We start from the raw sequence: 24278 nt of genomic DNA on the forward strand, positions 1-24278 counted from the left end.
TACTACTCTTGCTGCTGCAATTGCAAATGACGGAAACAGGGAGCCTAGTGTCCCAGTGCTAGGTATCACTGCTGCTTTTGTGATGTAAATGTAGAGAGACTGGCAACTTGTTGATAGAAGCTTGCTGCTGCATTTGCAAATGAGGGATAAAGAGAGAACCTGGTAGCTTGGTGCCAAAGAGGTTTACCACTGCTTTTCAATAATGGATGTACAGAAACTGGCAACATGTTGGAAGAAGCTTGCTGCTGTGATTACGAATGATGGCTATAGAAGGAACCAACTTGAAGGATTCTCCACTGCCTTTCCAATGATGGATGGACAGGAACTGGCAACTCAGGGCTAAGAAGCTTATCGCTGCAGTTTGCAAATGGCAGATATAGCAAGAACCTGACACCCCAGTGCTAGAAGGGTTTCCCGCTGCTTGCAATGATAGATGCAGAGAAACTGGCAGTTCAGTAGTATGGAAGCTAGATGCTGCTTTGCAAATGGGGGATGAAGGAAAACCTGGCAAGAGAGTTTAGCAGAGGAGGGATGAGAGGCTGGGAACCTGGCAACTCTGTACCGAGGTTTCCTGCAGAATTTTGCGAAGCAGGGAAGAGTGGCTGGGAACCTGGCAACTTGGTGCAACATTTGCTGTGGAGTTTAGCAGAAGCGGAATGTGTGGCTGAGAACCTGGCAACCAGGTGCTGACGTATGCTGCAGAGGAGGGATGAGAGGCTGGGAACCAGGCAACTCGGTGCCGAAGCATGCTGCATTTCATTTGCTACAGAGGGATGGAGTAGCGGCAACTCAGTGCCTTTTTAAAAAAAAAAAACTATGCTGAGAAACTGGCAACACAATGGTCGAAAAGCTTGCTGCTTCTGCTTTTGCGAATGAGGGATAAAACAACCTGGCAACCCGGTGCCGACGTTTGCTGCAGAGTTTAGCCAGGAAGAGATGAGAGGCTGGGAACCTGGCAACTCTGTCCCGAAGCATGCTGCAGAATTTGCGAAGGAGGGATGAGAGGCTGGGAACCTGGCAAATCGGTGCCGAAGCACACTGCGTTTTCCTGTGGAGGGAAGGAGAACTGGCAACTCTGTGCCTTTTTTTTTGGTTTTTACTGAGAAACTGACAGTTCAGTGGTAGGAAGCTTGCTGCTGAATAACCTGGCGTCCCAGTGCAAACTTGCTTGAGCATTTAGCAAAAGGAAGGATGGAAAACATCACGGTAAAATCATGTTACTCCTGAGAGATAAGCTGTGTTTAAAGGTATTCGCCGAGAATGGACCCTGTTTGCACGTAAACGAGAATGAACAGCTTGCAGAACTGGGGGAACCTATAGAGATGACGACGGGAAGAAGCATGTTTGGAGGCCCTGCTCCTGAAATTTCAATACATAATCTTCAATTAAAACAGAATCTAACATAAATATTATTGTCCCTAGAAATGGCTCGAATCCCAAGATCACAGAGTAGCAAAATCTGTACTTTAAAATAAGCTCTTCCTGTTTCATTGGAGCAGTAAAGTAACACAACACCATAAATCACTTTTTGACACAAAGTCACTCTCACGACATTATGAGGGTGTAGGTGTTAATACGTTAATAATAATGCAGTGTGCAGTCCAACACCCCCACATCAGTGGCTCAGTCTTATTGGTATATGTACATTTGTATTTGCCTTTCACTGTGTACGACAAACAGCGGTGCATGGGAGCAGCTACAAAGTTTACTTGTGTGTAATGCTTTTAATGGTGATTACAGTAACAGGCGGTGCTGTGAGGGATGCTAGAAACATGTTGTTTGTGCTATCTGAGCTCACCAAGTCAGTGTGTGTAGACACTCTTAATCTGGGGCCTGTGTGGGCTGTTGTGTGTTGCATATAACCAGAGATGGGCAGTAACGGGTTACTTGTTAATTAGATTACTGTTACTGTCACGTAAGCACGCTGCGTTACTGCGTTACTAAAACCGTGATTTTTTTTGCGTCTTGACAGTGACGTAAGCGAGTGCGACGTTTGTGACAACAGCTGTGTGCAGATCAACAATGGATAACATATCGAGTGTGGGAGAGAGTATGAGCGTGCAGCGTTTAAAGCGTGGAAGTACTGACCTTACTTTGAGTTTGATTCCATAAAAAGTGACAAAAACATTAGTGTCCGTTGCTCACTGCGTGGGAAGAAAACTTCTTTTTACAGCGAAAAAACCCCTAAACGTCCGAGCAAGCACCAAATACGGGAATGTGACATTCACAGAGAAGCTGCCGTATCCCTCCACTGACCGCTACGACACACCTGCACCAGGGCAAACCTTTGCCTGCCGCACTCCTGCTATACAGGTGAAAATAGAGCAACAGGACCGCTGAGTCTTTGACTTTATTTATCTTCTGCTGTGTTTTACTTGCATTTATTTGAAAGACTGAGTGTAAACACAAAAAATATTTTATTTTATGTGCTGGAATGTGCAGAAAATAGATTTAAATTTCTTCCAGTCAGAGAATGTTGCAGATAATTTAATGTTTGCTTTATGCATAAAGTTAAAAGATTAAAACTAATAAAACAAGTTTTAAAAAGAGACTTTTCCATTTGATTACATTTTGTATGATGGATTATGCAGAAAAGTAGAATTGGGCTGAAAGATCTATCGCTTTATCACCTATTCAGGGGATAAATCATGTTGTAAAAAGTAACTGTAGTGGCAATTCCTTTACTTTTGAAAGATCAAACGTCCCACAACTTAAAGTCCACAAGCCACTGCTGCATTGAGGTAATATTTCGTACGCAGGCAAAAGAAGTCCATTGTCCAAACATTTTTGTTGAGAGTTTTGGTTTATTTATCCATCTTGGCAAGCAATAACAAGATCCTTCCTGCTGCTTCTCCTGCTCTGGTAAAAAACCATAGGCCCACCCCAATGCATGCTGGTCCTATACCAGTCTCTTTATTTATAGAAACAAAATGGCCCTACAGCTTTTACTGACTAATTTAACAAAATAACAACAAACAAACAAATCATTTAAAACAAAATATTAACCGACAAATAAACCCCAAAATATAAGTAAACTAACAAACTTTAACTAATTTCAAAAATAAGAACAAAAACAAAAATAAAGAACAAATAGCTCCAACACTCCGGCCCCTAATTGTGCATACAATCACAATTACTTTAAAGTCCCAAAAGGAGGAGCTATTCCCTTAAACAAATCCTTAATTTTCATTGAGGATTTTCTTCACGATGAGGCTTCCAGTAGCAGAATAAGTTTTGTCACTGGCCTTTCCAAAACACTGGTCCTTGTTTGTAGTCTCACAGAACGCACCAAGCCTTTTGCATCCTGGTTTACATTTAAGACTTTCGCCATCATCCATGATCCTCTTGGAGCTGTAGCGTCTGCAATTAAAACAACATCTCCAGGTATAAGACATCTTTTAGTCCTCATCCATTTTTGTCTTTCTTGCATCAAAGGTAGGTACTCAGAAAGCCATCTCTTCCAGAACAACTCTGCCATGTACTGTACCTGTTTCCACCTTTTCCTGACATGCAAATCACTTGGATGAAACAGTCCTGGTGGAAAAACTGGTTTATTTTTCAGCAACAACAAGTGATTGGGTGTCAGTGCTTCAAGATCATTTGAGTCATCTGAAACTTTAGTAATGGGTCTGTCGTTCATTATAGCTTCAACCTCACAGAAGACTGTTTGGAGTCCTTCATCATCCAGAACTTGCTCCTTAAGAACTGAGGCTAAAATATTCTTTACTGAACGAATGAGACGCTCCCACACACCACCCTGGTGAGAAGCTGCTGGGATGTTGAAGTTCCATTTCATGCCATCCTGAACAAAAGCCTTTTGAATTTTGGCATGGTCCAGCTCAGTCAAACTTTCTTTCAACTCTCGATTCGCCCCAACAAAATTTGTAGCATTATCAGATCTGATGGTCGAAACTGGGCCTCGTCTACAGATGAACCTCCTCACAGCATTTATACAAGAGTCTGTATCAAGTGTACATGCAATCTCCAGATGTACTGCACGACTGGTGAAACAAGGAAAAAGAACTCCATACCTTTTAAGGAGACTTCGTCCTCTTTTAACACTTATAGGTCCAAAATAGTCCACTCCAACATTTGTGAATGGGGCTATGTCTGGCAGGACTCTCTCTTCAGGCAGATCCGCCATCTTTTGTTCAACAAACTTTCCTCTGTTGCGTCTACACGTGATACAATGAGACATGCTTTTCCTGGCAGCAGAATTTGCATTTAGTATCCAGTAATTTTGTCTTAGTTTTGACAGCATGTGCATGTCCCAACTTTTGATGGATATGGCGTAAAATCAGTGTTGACACATGCATATCTTTTGTCAAAATTACAGGATGCTTTAATTCCATAGGCATGGCTGCTTTATTCAATCGGCCACCCACTCTGAGGATTCCTGCATCCAACACTGGATCAAGTTTGTAGAGACAACTTCTCTTAGAGACTCCTTTAAGGCCATTGCAGATTAAAGCCATTTCAGTCGTAAATTTCTGTTGTTGTGCATATTGAAGAATAGCTTGTTCTGCCTTTGCCAAGTCTTCTGGAGTCAGATTTCCTTTCTTCAAAGTGGTCTTAAATCTTTCCATTCTTATCTCCACTTCTTTCTGACCTTCCGGATCATTCTTATTCAAACCTGCAGCAAGCAACTCTTTCCTCTTCTGTGCCAACAACACCAAGACCTCTTTCATCTTTAAAAGCCAGGCTACAGAGATTTTAAGTTTTGCCCAAGACGAGAAGTAGAGGATAAAATAGCTGGTAGGATTTTGTAATTCTCTCACAATGGCATTCATTGTCAGGTCCCTTTTGACCTCTGGGTCATCTGCAGAAATTACACTGTACTCCACATCCAGTTTAGGCCATTCCTTTTCTGACTCATAGAGAAATTCTGGCCCTTTTATCCATCTCCTACATTTGAGGAAATCCCCAGCTCTCATGCCTCTGGATGCGTCATCTGCAGGATTCTCCTTGGAAGAAACGTATCTCCACTGCTTCACATCTGTTGCTTCTTGAATGACAGCAATTCTGTTTGCAACAAAAGTATTGAATCTTCAGGTTTCATTGGAGATGTATTTCAGTACTGTTGTACTATCAGTCCAAAAAACTGATTTTTCCAACCTGACCTGCAGCTCCTTTTGCAGAAGCCTGTCCATCCGAACTGCAAGAACTGCAGCCGTCAATTCCAACCTGGGAATTGTAGTTTGCTTCAGAGGAGCAACTCTAGCCTTTCCCAGGATAAAAGCAACATGCGTGACGTTATTCTTTTCCAACTTTAAATATGACACCGTTCCATACCCATCTTGACTTGCATCAGAAAAATGATGAAGTTGTGCCCTATCTGGTCTTCCAAAGCAATTTGGTTTAATGCAACGTTCCACTTTGAACTTTGAAATCAGCTGGAGATCCTCCAGCCAATCACGCCACCGCTGGGAAAGAGAGTGGGGAATAACTTCATCCCACTTCAAATTTTGTCGGCAAAGCTCTTGTAGCAACAGTTTAGCTGGCATACTGAAGGGAGACAAGATTCCCAAAGGATCATACAGTGAGCTGACCACAGACAAAATGCCCCTTCTGGTTGTTGGACGGTCCTGCAGGGAGGTTCTGAACTGGAACTTGTCTGTTGCTATGCACCACTGTAAACCCAGTGCTCTCTCAACTGGAAGTTGATCTGTGTCCAAATCCAGATCCTAAATTTCCTTTGCTCTTCTTTCCTCTGGGATGGACATGAGCACTGTGCGACTGTTGCTGATCCATTTTGAAAGCTTAAATCCTCCTTTAGCGCAGATATCTGTCAGCCTCTTCACCATGTGCACTTCCTCCTCTTCTGAAGCAACAGATTTCAAACAATATTCCACGTAAAAGTTTCTTTTGACTGTATCAACCACTTCAGCTGGAAACTGTTGTGCATTATCATCTGCAGTTCTCTGTAGAGCATAATTTGCACAGCTTGGCGAAGATACAGCTCCAAACAAATGCACTTTCATCCTGCATTCCTGTGCAGACCTTGAAGTGTCACCATGTTGCCACCACAGGAAACGGAGAAAGTTGACATGTTTTTCTGAGACGTGAACTTGGTGAAACATGGAATCAATGTCCGCCATTAATGCAACAGGCTCTTGTCTAAATCTGATCAGAACCCCAACCAGCGAGTTTGTGAGATCAGGTCCCTGTAGAAGCTGACTGTTCAATGATGCTCCTTTATAAGTTGTTCCACAGTCAAATACAACTCTTAATTTGCCCTTTGTGGAATGATACACTCCATGATGAGGGATGTACCACACCTTTCCATCATCTTTGTGCAACTCATCTACAGGCACAAACTCGGCATATCCTTGTTCAAGCATGTTGTTTACACATTCAGTGTATTCATCCTTATAATGAGTATCCTTTTCAAATCTCCGTCTGAGACTCTGGAGACTCTGGAGACGCTGCTCCGCGACACAGAGGTTATTTGGCAAACTGGAACCTTCTCTCCTGAAAGGCAAATCAATGTGATAATGATTTCCAATAAGCTTTATTGAACTACTAACAATATCCATGAAACACAGATCCTCTCTAGACATTTCAGTCTGCTCCTCTGATGATCTTTCATTAAAATCATGATTGTACTGTTTAATCAACATGTCTTCAAGACGCTCAACAGAAATCCTATTGGCTGTTACAGCAGTGCAGTTGGTTTTATTTCCACTGTTACTTCCAGTGCGCAGGGGACCATTTATGACCCAGCCAACTTTTGTTTTTACAGCATAAGGTCCACCCCCCACACTGTTTATCACCTTCCATGGCTCCAAAACATTGGAAGCATCAGTGCCTATCAGTAGCTCCACATCTGCATTAACGTTGTGAAGTTTAACAGGTTTAAGATGAGGCCACTGATCGATGTCGCTTTGCTGGGGAATATTAACTGTAGAAACTGGCATAGTCTTTTGAGTCAAAACATCTGGCAATGGCATGAAATCATTTGCTTCCAAACCAGACAGAACTTGTGTACTAACAATCCTATTTTGACTCATTGTTCTCAAAAAGATATTGGTCTTTTTACCTTTTACATTCAGCCTTTTTGCCAAAGTTTCTGTACAGAATGTACCTGAACTTCCAGGATCCAAAAACGCATAGGTTTGCACAATTTTATTACTCTTTTGGCTCTTAACTTGAACTGGAACTATAGAAAAAATTGCATCAACTTCATGACCAGCCCCAATATACCCACATGTCTGAGTAGTTGCAGTTGAAAAGTTGACATTAGAGTTTGTCCTCTGTTGAGTTTGTTCTGAAGACGCACCTGGATCCTTTCGCTCTATATGAAGAACCCCTGGGTGCCTTTGGTGACACACGTCGCAATCCAAACGACTCCTACAGTCTTTGCTTGTGTGACCAACTTTTAAACAACCAAAACAAATTCCCCTTTCCTTGATAAAAGTCAACTTATCCTGATGCGTTTTAGCTTTAAACTGCTTACAATTCTCTAGTAAATGATTGCTGTGTGAACAAAACAAACAACTATGCAGAACGGCGGAAGTTGTTCTGCTTCCAGTTGATTGAGCTTTGATTCCTGGCACTGTACTGACATTAGTGGCAAAACTACTTCCTTTTCTCCTTTGCTTGGTAGAACTTGAAGCTTTAAAGCTGCTTCCAGATTGTGAGTCTTGTATGTTGCCAAACACTGGATCTGATGCTACTTGTACCTGTTTTATTATAAAGGCAACCAGATCAGTGAATACTGCTCTGTAACCATTTTGTTCCTGCAGTTCATAGGCAACAACTCTCCATCTTTCCCTCAATTTGTATGGAAGCTTCATAACAACCATTCTCATATTTGAGGGAAAATCCAACTCCTTCATATAAACAACTTGCTGTGTTAGGTTTGAACATCCTTGAAGAAAAAGAGAGAATGACTGTAGACCTTTCACATCCTCACTTTTAATAGGTACCCAACTCACAATCCTCTCCATATATGCAGAGGCAATTTTATTTTCGTTCCCAAAATGTTCTTCAAGAAGATCTTTGGCTGTGGAATAGCCCTGCTCAGGTGGTAAGTGCTGACAACTATGCACCAAATCCCTAGGCTGCCCCCTAGTGAACTGCTCTAAAAAATGCAAACAGTCGCTCCAGTTATCAGTTTTAGCTTCCACTCCATTTTCAAAGGCGTTCATAAATGATCTGTACTGTAAAGGGTCTCCATCAAACACAGGGATGTTTCTGGCGGGGAGGACAGAAGATAAGTTTTGTTTTACAAGCAAATTAGTGATGTCATTTTGCTTTTGCATAATATTTACAATCTCCTTCGTGCAGTTCCCAGTCAAAGTAGGAGACTGAGGCTGTGTTTGCTGCGTCACTTGAGCTGAATCATCAACCTGATGTTGGGTTTGACTTTGTCTAGGTACGATTACTTGTGATTCAGATGCAGAATTTATACCAGAGTAATCTCTTGATGTTGGAACAAATGTATCGGCACAAGGAGTTAAACTAGGCGCTTCTTGTACGTGCCCTCTTTCAAAGTAAGAGTTCATTCCATCAGAATGCTCAGAGCTACAAACTGAATTTATTTTTAAGACACGAAGCTTTGCATTAGTGGCTGCCAGCTCTGTTTCCAAGGATAATGTCTCCTTTTCTTTTCTCAGTTTCTCCTTTTCTTTTCTCAGTTTTTCCTCTTGCGCTTCGATAGAATGTTTTTCTTTAATGCAGCGAGTCGCTCCATGAGCGCTGCCTTGTCAGCCGCAGCTTTAATGCATGCGGAAGATGTTGATGAAATTCGACTTTGCTGTGACAAGGTTTTTGAAGGTGGTTTTACACTTGAGATATTAGAGACACTGTCTTCAGGTTTTATTTCATCCAAACTTTCAACAGCTTTATCATTGCGAACAGTATTGCTTTGTTCAGTATACGGCTCGCCCGCCTCCTGCAACCAAACCTTTACTTTGTCCATAAAAACAGAGAATGCTGTCACCTTCGACTGAAAATGTGCATTTTGCCTTTTTACTTCATCTTCTGGCAGTGGCAAACTTAAAAAGGATTCTTGCAAAACGTTTGCATCTTGATAGCATTTAATAAACTTCCCAAATTCAGAAGACACTTCCTTAACGCTCTCATGTGAGGTCATTAAAGCAGAAATTTTCCCCATGTACTTAGATGCTTGCTTACACATTGAACTCCGCTTTTCTTGGCATGTCTTTATATACAAATCCAAACCTTTTGGCGTAAATTTAACGCTTCTTTTCTCTGCTTGCATCTCAGTGTCATCCTCTCGTTTACTCTTAATATCCGACATTTTTATTGTCCTCTTGGATTATTTCAAACTTTATAAAGATGCACAGCACACTGAGAGTCCATAGCCTAAAGTACAAACATGACATCCATTTACCTGCCTTTTGCAGCGGACAAACATTTCCACAGAGGGCGTTGGCATGTTTCAATTAGCGATCCAATTATGCACCAATTTAGTACGTCAAAACTCAGTTCATCAGTCTTTGTAGTGAAATTATGTCTTTAAACTCCAATAGCTTCACCGTTTTCCTTTACGGCTTAAACAATATTATCACTCACCAGCTTTGATGAACGAGTGACATGTTGATCCAGGCTTCAACATCAAATCCGTCTGGATTACTCACCAGACGATCCAATAACTTTTATTCGAGTTCGACGGTGATCCTTGAAATCCTTATATCCATTAATGAAGGATAATTCCTTTGTCCACGGGAAGGTTTTTTACTTTATGTAGTGGCAATTCCTTTACTTTTGTAAGATCAAACGTCCCACAACTTAAAGTCCACAAGCCACTGCTGCACTGAGGTAATATTTCGTACGCAGGCAAAAGAAGTCCATTGTCCAAACATTTTAGTTGAGAGTTTTGGTTTATTTATCCATCTTGGCAAGCAATAACAAGATCCTTCCTGCTGCTTCTCCTGCTCTGGTAAAAAACCATAGGCCCACCCCAATGCATGCTGGTCCTATACCAGTCTCTTTATTTATAGAAACAAAATGGCCCTACAGCTTTTACTGACTAATTTAACAAAATAACAACAAACAAACAAATCATTTAAAACAAAATATTAACCGACAAATAAACCCCAAAATATAAGTAAACTAACAAACTTTAACTAATTTCAAAAATAAGAACAAAAACAAAAATAAAGAACAAATAGCTCCAACAGTAACTAATGGCCACACACCCTGGATTTACAGGAAGAACACTGACTTCTCGACCCCACTAAACATGGTCGCGTATGGCTCCACAATCCAAGGCTGGAAAAACTGCACAACAGAGAAATGGGTCTCGAATGATGACCTGTTGGGTTGGCCACAGGTCCAGGAGCCACTACCCAATCTAGTGCTACTGAATCACCTCAAAGACACAACCTTGCCCGTTTGTCTCGCTGGAAACGGTTCAACGAATGATGGCTACCAGGACGACTATGTAACTGTACCCATTCTTACTGAACAACGATAGGAAAATCTTGGAATACCTCATGGCAGTTCCCACTTAAGGACAACCAACAAAACTTAACCAGATGCTCATCCATGGCCCAGACCCCGAAGGGAACACAAGTCCTAGCCGACTGGTACTTCCTGTGCGGACACAAAGCTTTTCTCTCACTCCTAGCAGGATGGGGCGGGCTGTGCACCCTGGTTAAACTGTCAGACCACATATTCTTCATGGATAGGCTGGAAAACCACCCAAGAAACCAGAATAAATGTGAGATAAATATGGCCTCACCAAACGCATTCGGGGTGACGGTGGATACTGGAGTGCCACGAGAATTCCAAATTCTTCCAAAGCCTAGTCCCAAATGTTGGAGTCGCAGAGGTGCGTGATCATGTGGAGATCAACCGATACGCCCTACTGAAACATAAATCTGACCAAAACCCTTGGGACAGCCCTAGCAAAGGAGCAGAAAGCCATACGGACAATGGTACTGCAGAACCGACTGACATTGGACCATATAATGTAATTACAAGGAGGTATTTCTGTAGTCTATTGATACTAGATAGTGGAAAAGGGGTGGGATTAAATAAGCTTATGCTTCTTCCTGCTCCTTTTTGAACATGGACGTTATTTGGAGTTGTGGTTGCTTGTTTTCCTTTTGTTTGCTTTGTTCATTTGTCTCTTTTAATTCTATTTTTTTTTTATACTTTTTCAACATGTTCAAAATAAAGATTCAATCAATCAATCAATCAATAACAGCATCACAAGAAGTGTGTAAGCACTGCAGAACTTAACCGCTCTGCAGAGATATGTGGCAGAACACGCACCAGGAAGAGACAGCCCACAAGGCTGGACAGCCTGGTTGATGTCTGGACCACCGTGGCATACATTCTTGAAAGTCTTGACTCCTGTTGTTGTACTACTGATTTTGTTCTGTTTGTTCACAGGTTGCATATTTGCGCTCAATGATAAATAAAATGATTGCTGACACCTATACTAACTATATTCTGTTGCAGCAAGGTGATGTGGATGGCATGGCCGAAACGTGTTTAAAATGATGCATGCGCTAAAAATGTTAAAATGTAAGTGGCGCGATGCTGATGCAATATAACACTGAAAGGCTTTGCAAAATGACAAAGAGGAGGGAATGTTGATGTTTTTATATTGTCATTTGTAAGTAAGCAAGTAAAATTTATTTATATAGCGCTTTTCACAGATAAAAATCACAAAGTGCTTTACAACACAGGAAATGGAAATATAAAAACAGTGTAACAGTAAATAAAACAATGTAAAACACTAAAGCAATAAAAACAGCATAAGAACAAATTAATAAAATGCTTTTCTAAATAAAAATGTCTTCAGCTGTTTCTGAAAAGAATCAGTGGAGTCCGTGCAGCGAAGAGACAGTGGGAGAGAATCCCACAGCCGTGGTGCCACCGTCTGAAAGGCCCGATCACCACGAGTTTTAAAACGAGTGCGCGATACCAGCAGCAGTCTCTGATCTAATGACCTTAAAGCCCAAGAAGATGTATGTGGTTTCAGCAGGTCAGATAAATATTGAGGAGCTTGACCATGCAGGCCCCTAAAGGTTAGAACTACAATTTTAAAATGAAACCTAAAACTTACAGGCAACCAGTGAAGGCAGGCCAAGACTGGATTGATATGCGATCTTCTCTTGGTGCCTGTTAAGAGACGTGCTGCAGCCTTCTGCACAGTCTGAAGACGATTTAAGGCTGATTTGTTAAAACAAGTAAAAAGGCCGTTACAGTAGTCTAAACGAGAGGAAATAAAAGCATGAATAATCATCTCAAGTTCAAGCTTTGATACCATTAGTCTGAGTTTAGAAATATTCAGTAAATGATAAAAACAGTTTCGGACCAGCTGCTCGAGCGACATCGAGCTGTCAAACATGGCACCGAGGTTTCTGAGGCTTGATTTTACAGAAGGGTCTAAGAAGCTGATACACTGCCTGATTTCTGGGACCATGTGGTCTGGAGCAATAATTAGGGTTTCTGTTTTATCAGAGTTTAGTTGGAGGAAATTGTCATATAACCATTTGTTGATTTCTGTCAGGCAATTACTTAAATTAGACAATTTATAAAACTCAGACATTTTGAAGGAACAGTATAGTTGGATGTCGTCAGCATAGAGATGATAGGAGATATATTTATAGCGCCTAATAATTTGGCCTAGGGGGAATACATAAAGTAAAAAGAGAATTGGACCCAGGACAGATCCCTGAGGTACCCCACATGGCAAAACTGTTGATTCTGATGTGACATGATTCATGCAAACAGTAAAAGATCTCTCAGACAGATATGATATAAACCATTTTAAAACAACACCAGTAATCCCAAACAAGTTCTCGAGTCTGTTTATCATGATGCTGTGATCTACAGTGTCAAAAGACAGAGCTGAGATCAGGACCAGCACTGTGTGCTCTCCAGAGTCTGCTGCCATCAAGATATCACTAGATACTCTAAGTAAGGCCGTTTCAGTGGAATGCAATTTACGAAAACCAGACTGGAAAGTGTCCATAACAGCATTTTTATCCAGGAAATAGTTACGTTGTTCTAGTACTACTTTTTCTAAAATCTTCGATATAAAAGGCAGTTTGGATATTGGCCTATAACTGTTAGGAAGAGATGGATCCAGCTGGGGTTTCTTTAATATTGGCTCAACAACAGCTTGTTTAAAGAAGCTGGGGACTGAGCCAGTGTGAAGAGAAGTATTTATCATTTCCACAATACAGGGGCCAATTGAATCAAACACACTAGTGAAAAGTGAAGATGGAAGGACATCAAGGGGGCTTGAAGTCTGTTTTATATGACAAAGCAGGCCTCTGATACTTGGTCCTCTTTTACTCCTGTTACATTACAAGACATCAGAGGAGAGCAAGTTGTAAGTTTGATATTGAGAAGATGATGGAGATATTAGACCTGATGGCAGTGACCTTATCTGTGAAATAGTTCATAAACTCATTGCTTTCAGTGGTTGATTGAACTGGTGCACAAGGAGCATCAGGAGAAACAATGCTCGTAATTGTTTTAAACAAGAATTTAGAATTTGTTCTTAGAAACATAATCATTTATGCTTAGAAATATATATTCAGGCTGGAAACACACACACGCACAGACAGAATACAGACACTGATGTTCAGAGATGCCTGCTTAAGAATGTCACTTGTATTTGTAATTGCATATTCATGAATGATTGCTTTCTCACAATAAAAAGAGCTGCAGTGAAGGAATCAGTTGAAGTTGGTTGAGTTCAGGTGAAGGAATCTTATCCTCAGCTTTGGCTGACTTCCCTCGCGAGCCACAAAGACAAAGAGCTCTGTCTTGCCTTGTTTTGTCATGCAGTTAGTTGGGCTCGTGTTCCAGCGGGGTTTGTGCCTAGATAAACCCAACACTTGGCATCCTGTTAACATTTTTAAAGGCCTCACAGTACCTTGTTATCCAAACAGATCACTTCATTCAGAGACTGTGGACTGTTTTCAAAAGCAGAATGGGAGGCAGAGCATTCAACTCTCAGGCCTCTCTACTATTAAAGCAGTTCCCAGTTTGTATTCAGGAGACAGACACTATCTCCAGGGTCGAGATTGTGCTTAAAACTTTCCTTTATGCTGCAATAGGCAGCTGTGGGGCTTCCATGGTCTACCACGTGTTTCTTCAGTACTCATTGTTAGGTTGAAATTGTTAAATGTTGTCATGTGTTAGTTACATTTGTAAGTCTTGGTTCAAACTGTATGATCAAAGAGATTCCTTTGTTTCTGACCCCCTCCCCAGCCTGTTGAATGGAGGGGGAGGCAGTAGTGTTTTATTATAGGGACACATCCAGGTGACTGTTCAGTTTTCTTGTTTAGTAAACTTCCTGTCTTTATGACCCTTTTGGTGAGCAGGAGGTCACACAAACACACCCCCAAAAACAAACACACACACTCACGTGCACATGCGTGCACATACACGCACACTCAATGCCTTAGGGTTTATGATGCACCATAGGGGGGGGTTACAATGGGTAAAAAGGCCTGTATTTATATAGCGCTTTACTAGTCCCTAAGGACCCCAAAGCGCTTTACATATCCAGTCATCCACCCATTCACACACTGGTGATGGCAGCTACATTGTAGCCACAGCTGCCCTGGGGCGCACTGACAGAGGCGAGGCTGCCGGACACTGGCGCCACCGGGCCCTCTGACCACCACCAGTAGGCAACGGGTGAAGTGTCTCGCCCAAGGACACAACGACCGAGACTGTCCAAGCCGGGGCTCGAACCGGCAACCTTCCGATTACAAGGCGAACTCCCAACTCTTGAGCCACGATCGCCCCGTGTTTGTGTAACCTGTGTGTCACAGAAATAAAAGGCTGTGGGGAAAGCTGGTTCTTTGGACTTGCTTGACACTGACTGCTGCCGTCCGGTTCCCCTTGCTAGCATGTGAAAATCCGGTTGAGCTGTTCGTCTTGCTTCGTTAACGGGAATAAGTCTCTAAACCACACTGTTAAAAAAATCCGTAAATTTAGGGGTCCCTTTACCGTGGATTTGCTACGGATTCGCTCCGTTTTGCGAAATACGGAAAGTTTGCTGTTGCGCAAGGCAGAATTTTCTCCCCCACCCAGAATATTCCGACGCCATTACTTTCAGTGCGGTCAGTGCCTACCTAAATTTCTGCAAGTCACAAGGAAAGTTGGAAACAGGTTGGTTGTGTGGAATGAGAATGAGAATTGAGTGCCACCTTGTTCCCCCTCGTACATTAAATTGGTCTCGATAGGCAGTTGGTAGTGGTGTGTATGTGAGTGGACGTTTGCTGCTAGCTGCGTTAGCATTAGCCAGCCGCCTGCGCTTCGTAAGTACGTCAAAAACCATTTTTTCCCTCCCTCTTACATGAAATTTGGTCTCGATAGTCAGTTGGTAGCCGTGTGTGTTTCATGGTAACATATGAATGTGTGGGTTTTGCGTTATTTTGGGTTTGCCCAACTAAAGTTAACGTTAGCCCATAAGTTGGATGCGCGCGCTTGTGTGTGTGTGTGTGTGTGTGTGTGTAAATTAGCCACATGTGTGTATTGTTATAGCTCGCTGTGTTACGTTAGCATGCAACTGAACATGGTAATAATTAAAAGGGGTGATAGTTAAGTAGAATCAGATTTCATTGCAGAAAACATTGCAGCCCAAAGAGAGTGGCCCATGCAGCCCAACGCAGATTACTTATTTGAAGGTACCTGAAAAGTGAATGTGCTTCACTGTGCTGATATAAATTTATTGTTTTCATATTGATTCTGTTCTGATTCTGGCTATCCTTCAATTGGCAAATTCAATCTCTTAAAAATGTTGCCTTGTAACATTTGTGGCTTTAACGCTCGGTCTTCGACTGATTACTTGAAACACTGCCGAACACACAGAAATAATAATAATGTATCTTTTTTATGTGGCCATAGGGATTGCAGAAGGAAGTTTAACACATACAGTAGCCTTGCTGTGCATATGTCACGAGCTCATGTAGACAGAAGGAGCACACAAACATGGAACCGTAATGTGTCTGTACAGTTAAGGTGCTTGTTTAATTTTTGCAGCAGTGAATATGATGATCTTAAAACTTTAAAGTGTCATTTGAGTGGTCACATAGATGAGGGTTTGACTGTAACATGTCCCTTTGATGGATGTTCTAAGACATTCAATGTAAAGTCATCATTTTTAACGCATATTTCCAGATACCATAAAGGGTGGGATGTTACCAAGATAGCCCCAGTTCATATATGTGAACTAACAGAACGGTCTTTCCAAGGTGAAGGATCACCTGAAGAACCTGAAAGTTTTAACATTGATGCAGAACAAAGTGATAATTTCTGCAGTGATCAAGTGAAAGACAACTTCACAGAGAGTCTTGCTCAGTTTTACTTGGGTTTACAGGCAAAATATTTGGTTCCAGCCTCCACAATAACAGAAATAGCAAATGAAATGAGAACTATAAGTGATATTCAACAGGAATATACTGTGGATGCACTAGCCTGTGAACTGGGGCAGTATGGTGTTCCAAAGGAGACTGTAACATCTCTTGGGAATAGTATATACGAGCAGAGCCCTATGCACAAGGCATTACATGAAAAGGGTCATTTAACTACGCAACACAAGAGGCTGAAATATTACAAGTCACACTATGACTATGTTGAACCTGTTGAAGTCTTTCTTGGACGCAATCGCAGTGGCCAGAAGAGGCACTATCATTACATCCCAATACTGGAAACCCTCAAAGTAATTCTGAAACAGCAAGGTTTAGATCAGCACAGTCCTAGTTCAAATTCTGAAGATGGTGTACTGTGTGATGTCACTGATGGGTGGGCCATCAAATCCAATGCCATGTTTTCCTCAGACCCAGACAGTTTAAAGGTAATGCTCTTTCAGGATGCTTTTGAGGTGGCTAATCCACTCGGATCTGCCAAGACAAAGCATAAAGTATTGGCTGTCTACTTCACACTTGGAAATTTTCATCCACACCAACGATCAACTGTTGATCAGATACAGTTGGCATTACTCTGTGTAGAGAAAGATTGCAAATACTTTGGAATGGATAAGATTTTCAATAAGCTAGTGTCAGACTTGTGTGAGCTGGAGGAAAGGGGCATATCTTTCAATGGAAAAATATATAAAGGCACTGTTGCGTGCATAATGGGCGATAATCTGGGCTCCCACATGATTGGTGGCTTTACAGAAAATTTCAGCACAGCTCAATATTTCTGCAGATACTGTTTGGCAACAAAAAGTGAATTTCAGTCGAACCCTCTCACAGTTTTCACTCATAGAAATCCAGCTGATCATAATGAGACTGTGCGGTTTCTGGAAAGTAACAATGAAGTACACACTCATCACGGTGTTAAATGTGACAGTGTTTTCAACAAACTGTCCAACTTTCATGTGTGTCAGCCAGGCTTACCAGCTTGTTTAGCTCATGATCTGTTTGAGGGGGTAGTAGATTATGATTTGGCATTGTTTTTGCAGTTCTTAATCAGAACACAAAAGTGGTTCAGTTATGAGGTTCTTAATGAAAGAATCAAATCATTTCCTGGTGAAAGCAGCGACAAGCTAAACACTATTCCCACTACAGGAGCCAGGCTTGGAGGACATGCAGCCCAAAACAGGTGGCTTTTGAAATTCTTGCCTGTTTTGGTGCATGACACAATTGAAGATGCTGATAATGAAGTATGGGGACTTGTACTACTTCTGAGGGAGCTTGTTGAATTTGTCTGTGCACCTCGGCTCTCAGAGTTGCAGATTGCTTTCATGAAGGGACTGATTGAACTGTATGTGGAATTGAGGCAAGAGCTGTTTCCAAGAGTTCAACTTAGACCAAAACACCACTATCTGCTTCACTATGCACACTTGACTTTACAATTTGGCCCACTCATATATACTTGGACAATGCGCTTTGAATCAAAACATTCTTATTTTAAAAGGTGCATTAGAGCAAGTAAGAACTTCATAAATGTAACCAAGTCTCTGGCTGAACGGCACCAGTTGCTTCAGGCTTATCAGTCTTGTGGTACCTTGTTTCGTTCCCAGGTTCATGTCTCAGACTCAACACGGTTCTATCCAGAGCTCTATGACCAGAACATAAAGACAGTGGTTGGAGAATTTGATTTGAACTCAAGTAACTCAGTTGTCACAGAGAGTGTGCAGGTTAAAGGCACTACATATGCAAATGGAATGCTGGTCTTACTGAGCTACACAAAAGGACTACTGCAGTTAGGACAAATAGCAAGCATTTTTGTAAAAAATGAAACTACTGTCCTACTTTTGCTTCGAGGGAAAACTGCCAGCTGGATACCTGAGCTTGGACTCTATGAACTTGATGAAAATGCTTCTGACCTGTTCAGTTGCCATGATTTGAACAAACTTGCTGATTATCATCCACTTTATTCTTACCAGAGAGGTACTCGGTGGCTCATTCCTCTTAAACACACACCAACATGGAACTTGTGAAAAACTATGTCAAGAAAGCAATGCCATCGCTCAGTAGCGATCAGATGGATACACTCATGGCTAAACTGGAGGAATTAGGAGTTCTCTCTGTAGATGACCTGAGCCTTGTGGACCCGGAGGACATTAAAGACACTCTGCCATTCATTCAGTGCAAAAGATTCGTCAGAGCTGTCAAAGCATTGGAAGCAGGTGAGTTTTTGCCCCTCTGTTTTAATGCAAGTTTTCTGAAACTACAAAGGTTTATTCCAAAAATGCAAAAAAAAAGTTGCCATCAGCTGTACATGGCAATAATTACTCTATAATTGGTTTTCATAATTAGGTCCATTTGTATTCCTGGTTGACCCAAACTGGACATTGAGGACCAATGTATTAATTGATTTGCAACAATTGTGATGTGTTTAATTTATGGAGATGTTTGTCATGTCATCCATAGATTCACAAACTCCACCGCAGTTCACCCGGCCTGGCCCCTCATCAACACCTGAACCACAGAGGTTTCAGCTGCCCTCAACACCACCTGAGACAGCCGACTCCCCATCCCAAGACGCATATTCTGTACCATGGCACAAATTTCCCTCAAAAGTCATGGATGAGTTGCGTGAAAAAAAGTACATAATGGGGAAAGACAGACGAGAGATGGTTCGGATCGTCGCTGAAGATTACCTCCATAAACACCCAGGAAGACCTGGTAGACAAAAGCTGAGGGAACTCGCCAGTATGATTGTAGGACAATATCCTGCCTCCTTCAAGCTGACAGAGCCGTTTGGAAACAAACCTTTTGCAAAAGATGGTTCTGAAACTCTCTTTCGTCAGCTGGAACACAGAATTGAAAATATGAAGAGGCCACAAAGCTCACTGAAGAGGCAAGCAGGGGGTGAAAATTCAACAAAGAAAAGGCCCAGGAATTCAGATCTGTATGGATGTGTGGCGTGGGATCCAATCATTGAGGGGGCCGTGTGTAGAGAAGACCTGCTGTCTAAACGAGATGAGTTGAAACGTGCCTTTCAAACCCAGGATCTTCAGGTGGGTCTGCAATCATCCATTACAGATACAGAAAGCTTTATTAATCCTCGAAGGGCAATTCGGTTCCTACAGTCCACCATCTAGACATACAACCATTCACACAGCAATAGTATATAGCAGGAGTAATGCGATAAGGTCTGGGTCCAAGTACAATTTAGGACACATTGTGAAATTGTAGATCGTCTGTAGATCACTATGCCCATAGTCAATTGAAATTGATACCCTGTTTTATTATTTTAATTGGTTAGTTTGACTAACTGTTCGACTGTTTGTCTAACTGCCTCATATCTTTAGGAGTCATCTGTTCGAAAATTGATGACTGAAACATATCCCATTCAGCGTGAAATCCTCAACGATGATGATACCACTATTGCCGTTGTAAAGGACGAGTGGCCGTTCCTGTTTGAAGTTCCTCACCTGTTTGATCATGCATCTAAACTCCTTGGCTTCTCTGTACAAAACAAGCTGGCACAGGTGTGTTGTTATTGTTATTATTATGATTGTGCTGTGCTGCTCCATATGGAGAGAATTTTGTCTTTATTAATCAATCAGAAAAAGATTTGCAACCAAAAAGAGAGTTGAGACCAAAAAAGATAAACTGGCAACCAATCAAATAGAATAACTTGGATGAACAATCAAATGGAATAGATTTGAGACCAAAAATCAGGAAGTGACAACCAAAAAAGCAGGACATTTGAGATCAAAACAGAACAGGTTGCAAATGAAAATGAAATAATTCATTTTTATTTTTATTTTTTTCAAAATTCTCTCCATAGCTCCAAACGAAAATGAGTGTTAGTCTTATGTACTTGTACAAAATTAACACCTTGAACCTTGAACAGGAACTTTCCAAAAAAGAAAAGGGGATCAATGACTTCCTTGACTCCAAAGGGATGAAGATGGGCGAAGGTCCAATACAGCTCATCTGTGGCATTTCAAAATACTTCAAGGAAGACTCTTATAAACTCTTCCACAAAAAAGAGGTAGATGTTGTAGATTTTAAACTGTGTGCAAGATAATTATTTGCATCCAGTGGTGAACCAAGTAACCAACCACAGTAGGAAGTATAGATTCCCCTAATTGTGCTGCTGATATTCTCTATAAACTCTCTATCTATAAACTATTTACATTAATGTTTTTGCATAATGGCTACCTCTGTCTGATGAAGACACTAGCAGATAGTCAATTTGCCAGCAGGTTTGTGTGTACTGGAAACATTAATTCATGTATCATGTCTGTCACCAAAACAGATCTCTGCAGATCCTGAAGTCGAACTCCCAGTGACCCCATGCATCCTAATCAGAGGTTTGTAGTTAAATCTTTTTTTGTATCCCAGCAAGCTGTTGTTAGCTGTTGTTATAAGCTGTTGTTGTGTCATATTTATTAAAGAAATGTTTTGCTTGCCTTAAAATATAGGATTTTTTTTTTTTTTGTAAATGGTACATGGTTTTTATCTGTGTTTAAGGTGACCAGCAATTCAAGATTGCTGTTGATGGGTTACTTGTCAATGACCACATCACCTCTCCCATTGTGGCCTTGAGCTACGTCTTCTCCATGTTTTATGTCTGCAACGTCCAATACCCACCGGAGATGGCTTTTACTCTCGAATTCATGCAAAGGTAAGCACTCATTGTTTGGAAATACTTTGTAAATGTGACTTTGCCGTGCCTTTCTGCACCTGACCTGCTTTTTGTCAATCTACACTAAACCCGTTTGTCTGAGATGTACAAGCTCAAAATGTGTCGTCACATGCTGTGAGCTTTTAGATCAGCTGTTATTGGCTTATGATCCCCCTGAATATGGATTTGTTCAGAGATTTTGTAGCTCCCTGTTGAAGACTATTGTTGGAATAAATGTGTCATATCTTTTTAAAGGGCAGGTAACATGCTTTTTGCTTTAAATAGTGTCCTAAGTCAATCAATAACAAAACAAACATAACATGATTCCAGTTGGGAAATGGAGCAAAAACATATTTTTCTCAGAATGGTTTGTTGACACAAAATTCGTTTGAGCTATCTCTTTAAAACCATTAGCACCTGAGACCAGGTTATGTCAGTGGTGGTCAAACCTTTTCATGTCAAAGACACACAAACTGAAATTTATTTGGCTGCAGACCCCAAACTCAAAATATGTTGTTCCAGGGACCCCCCCCCCCCCGAAGGAAAGACTAAACATATTAATTTAAAAAATACTACATAGTGGATTCATGCCCAAATGTTAATACTTGTACTGATGTGTAACGTGCACTGAATGTCACAGTTTCTCCACTCCATGTTTGAATAACCCCCAGGACAGTCCGTGTTCAAATGTGCTGTTACACCTTTTGATAGGACAATGTCAACTGTGTTTTCTATCCCCTTCTGTGTTCTGTGCATTTATAATATCCCTGCGTACACATTGAGGATGCATGCTGTCATGTGTTGGTGATAAGCAGACTTCTCACCCTTGCAAACATTTCTGTATATGCACAGTGTGAATGCATGTGTCTTGAAAAGACAAAGGAAGAGAGCTTAGCCACTGGCACCAGCACCACAACAACATTGGGTTCTAGACAGATGGTCAACTAGAATGATAGAGAGGTTCACACATAGGGGCATATTGAAGAAAACAAATGTAGGATTTTATTGAACTGCTCCACTCCTGTCAAGCCACACTACATGTGCAAACTTTGTCTGCATATCACTATTGTTTTTTTTTTTTCCCTCAGAGTTTTCTTTGGGGTCAATCCTGAGCGAGGCTCCAAGGCAGAGAAGAAGGGGAAGAAACGGCACTTCATTCCTCCACAGGTGTGCAAGCTGGTTTCTCAGCTGAAGGAATTTGAATGCAAGCAGAAGGAATCTGAATGGGCCATTTGAGCTGTTCTCAGAGCTCAGAAAATACCTTTTTGGACTGAATGTACACACACACACACACACACACACACACACACACACACACACACAAAGGCAAATCCAAAAACATGGGGCTTGGGAGTAGAAATACAGATTTTTACAGTATTAGGTGAGTTCAGATGTTTTAACTAGATGCCCACAACACACATGCTGCAGTTTCAAATCCCCCATGTTAAGGGGGAGGGAAGGTGGGCGATATTTGTCATTCCAGTTAAGCTTTTCCTGTCATTGTGGAGTTGGAGGTGTAAGTTTTAATTTTTTTTTAGTTTTAAGTTGTTTTAAGAGTTTTAAAAATCTCTTTATGGCATGTTGCACAGTCATCCTTCTAAGGTCATGGTTGTTATTGCTGCACTGATGTTTTATAGAAAAGTTGTATAATGTAATACTTCTAATGTTCTATTTGTTTTTTGTAGAAAGGTCAGCCACTGGTTGCAGAGCTCTGCCTGTCGGTGTGATATGTGGAGTTGGAGGTGTAGGTTTCTGCATCCTCCTGGAGGGGGCTCCTCATTTTGCACTGACAGGTGAGACAGCAACAGCAATGCTGGCAGTTTTATTGTCTTATTTTGTCATTGTCTTTAACAAATCAATTTGTTATTAATGCCTGTCAGCCTGTGGATGCTAAAAAGTTGCTAGATTTGGCATCTCCCTGTTAAAGGACATGGCTGTACTTCTTTGAGAAAACAGCTGGTTTATGTATGTAAAATTTCTCTGAATGTGAAGGTGATGTTCTGAATGTTTTAATGGTTGTAGTGTAAATATTGCAAATCATTCACCACAAAAAGTGAAATCACTTTAAAGCACTGGCAGCTGTTAAAGGAAATAAATAATTGCTGTGATTCTACATTTGTGCTTTATTGATGGTAAACGGTATAGAGAATGGTACAGAATTAAACATTTTAGGATGACTGAAGTGTCCGTAAATGGTATGGATTGAGTACTTAAATAATACGGAATATTCCATTTTAGGTTTGATGGAACTGTCCGTAAATGGTAAAGAAAAAGTCAGGTAAATCTACGGAAATATCTGTTATAGGGTTTACGGAATTGTCTGTGCAATAACGCCGAAATTTATGGAAAATACGGAATTTTCCATTTTAGGTTTGATGGAAATGTCCGTCAATGGTACAGAAAAACTCGGGTAAATCTACAGAAATATCCATTTTAAGGTTTACGGAAGTGCCTGTACAATAACGGAAAAAGTGCTGGTAATTAATTACCAGCACTTTTTCCGTTTTATAACGGAATTTTTTTTAACAGTGCAGCGGGGCCTGTGGAAGCGCCGACCCAACACTCATCTTTGTTCAGTTTGTGTTTATATGTGTCACTACTGTAACTGTTAACGTCTGTGACTCTCTCCCATAGTTTGCCCTTGGTCTCTTCTCCTCACCCCCCGCTGGCACCTGCTGGCTGCCCCTCCGTGAGTCTGGATCTGCTGGAGGTTTCTTCCCGTTAAAAGGGAATATTCTCCTATCACATCTTGATGCATGCTCAATCATCCAGGTAAGTAAATCTCCAAAAGTTGAACTGACCTCCCAGCCCATTGTTCCTGGTTTCAGTCATTATGCAAATGTCCTGTTTATAGGATGGAAACCTGCAGTCAGCTGAGACTGAAGACGTCACCTGATGATGATGAAACGTTTCTCCCACTGAAAACATCCAGATGAACACAGTCAGCTTTTGGAGATTCTCCTATAACCAAGTGCTTTCTCACAAGGTGCCGTGTGATTGCTTGAGTTTCTTACTCATGTTGCAGGGTTTAACCTTACAACATAAAGCATCTTGAGATGACTGTTGTAAATTAGTGGAATATATGGACGTCACCATGATGTCACCCACTGGTTTCAGGAAGTTTCATCTTTGAAACTGTGTCCAGTATCATCTCTTTTAGACCCTACAATGACCATAACTGCCAAGTTCCTTCCATATACTGCATGCATCACCTAACAGACTAATAATAAAAAATCACTCGT

The 24278-nt window shown here is 41.2% G+C and overlaps 1 protein-coding gene, 1 long non-coding RNA gene and 1 pseudogene across 7 annotated transcripts; 2 read left to right on the forward strand and 1 right to left on the reverse strand.

Moving 5' to 3' along the window:
• The first annotated feature begins 602 nt into the window (after positions 1-602).
• Positions 603-24008, forward strand: LOC146669014 (uncharacterized). The gene is made up of 3 exons (XR_014911665.1): positions 603-1206; positions 23671-23808; positions 23891-24008. It is a non-coding gene; the product is annotated as an uncharacterized LOC146669014 (long non-coding RNA).
• On the reverse strand, positions 4477-9632 carry LOC146669015 (uncharacterized; annotated as a pseudogene).
• Positions 14934-23149, forward strand: LOC146669016 (uncharacterized). 6 transcript variants are annotated; one of them, XM_085405419.1, is made up of 9 exons: positions 14936-15117; positions 18341-18583; positions 18828-19417; positions 19712-19891; positions 20260-20400; positions 20668-20722; positions 20883-21036; positions 22125-22203; positions 22722-23149. In XM_085405419.1, the coding sequence occupies exons 2-9, from the start codon at positions 18382-18384 to the stop codon at positions 22761-22763; spliced, it is 1443 nt and encodes a 480-aa protein (XP_085261545.1). In that variant the 5' UTR covers positions 14936-15117; positions 18341-18381; the 3' UTR covers positions 22764-23149. The 6 variants fall into 6 exon arrangements, with proteins under 6 accessions (XP_085261546.1, XP_085261545.1, XP_085261541.1 ...); XM_085405415.1 differs by having other exon boundaries at positions 22125-23149; XM_085405417.1 differs by lacking the exon at positions 14936-15117 and adding an exon at positions 15214-15270 and having other exon boundaries at positions 22125-23149.
• Positions 24009-24278: the final 270 nt, after the last annotated feature.

This window comes from Rhamphochromis longiceps, linkage group LG5, assembly GCF_057381845.1.
Source record: "Rhamphochromis longiceps isolate RC_006_pf linkage group LG5, R_longiceps_female_GT1.1, whole genome shotgun sequence".
Classification (NCBI taxonomy): Eukaryota; Metazoa; Chordata; class Actinopteri; order Cichliformes; family Cichlidae; genus Rhamphochromis; species Rhamphochromis longiceps.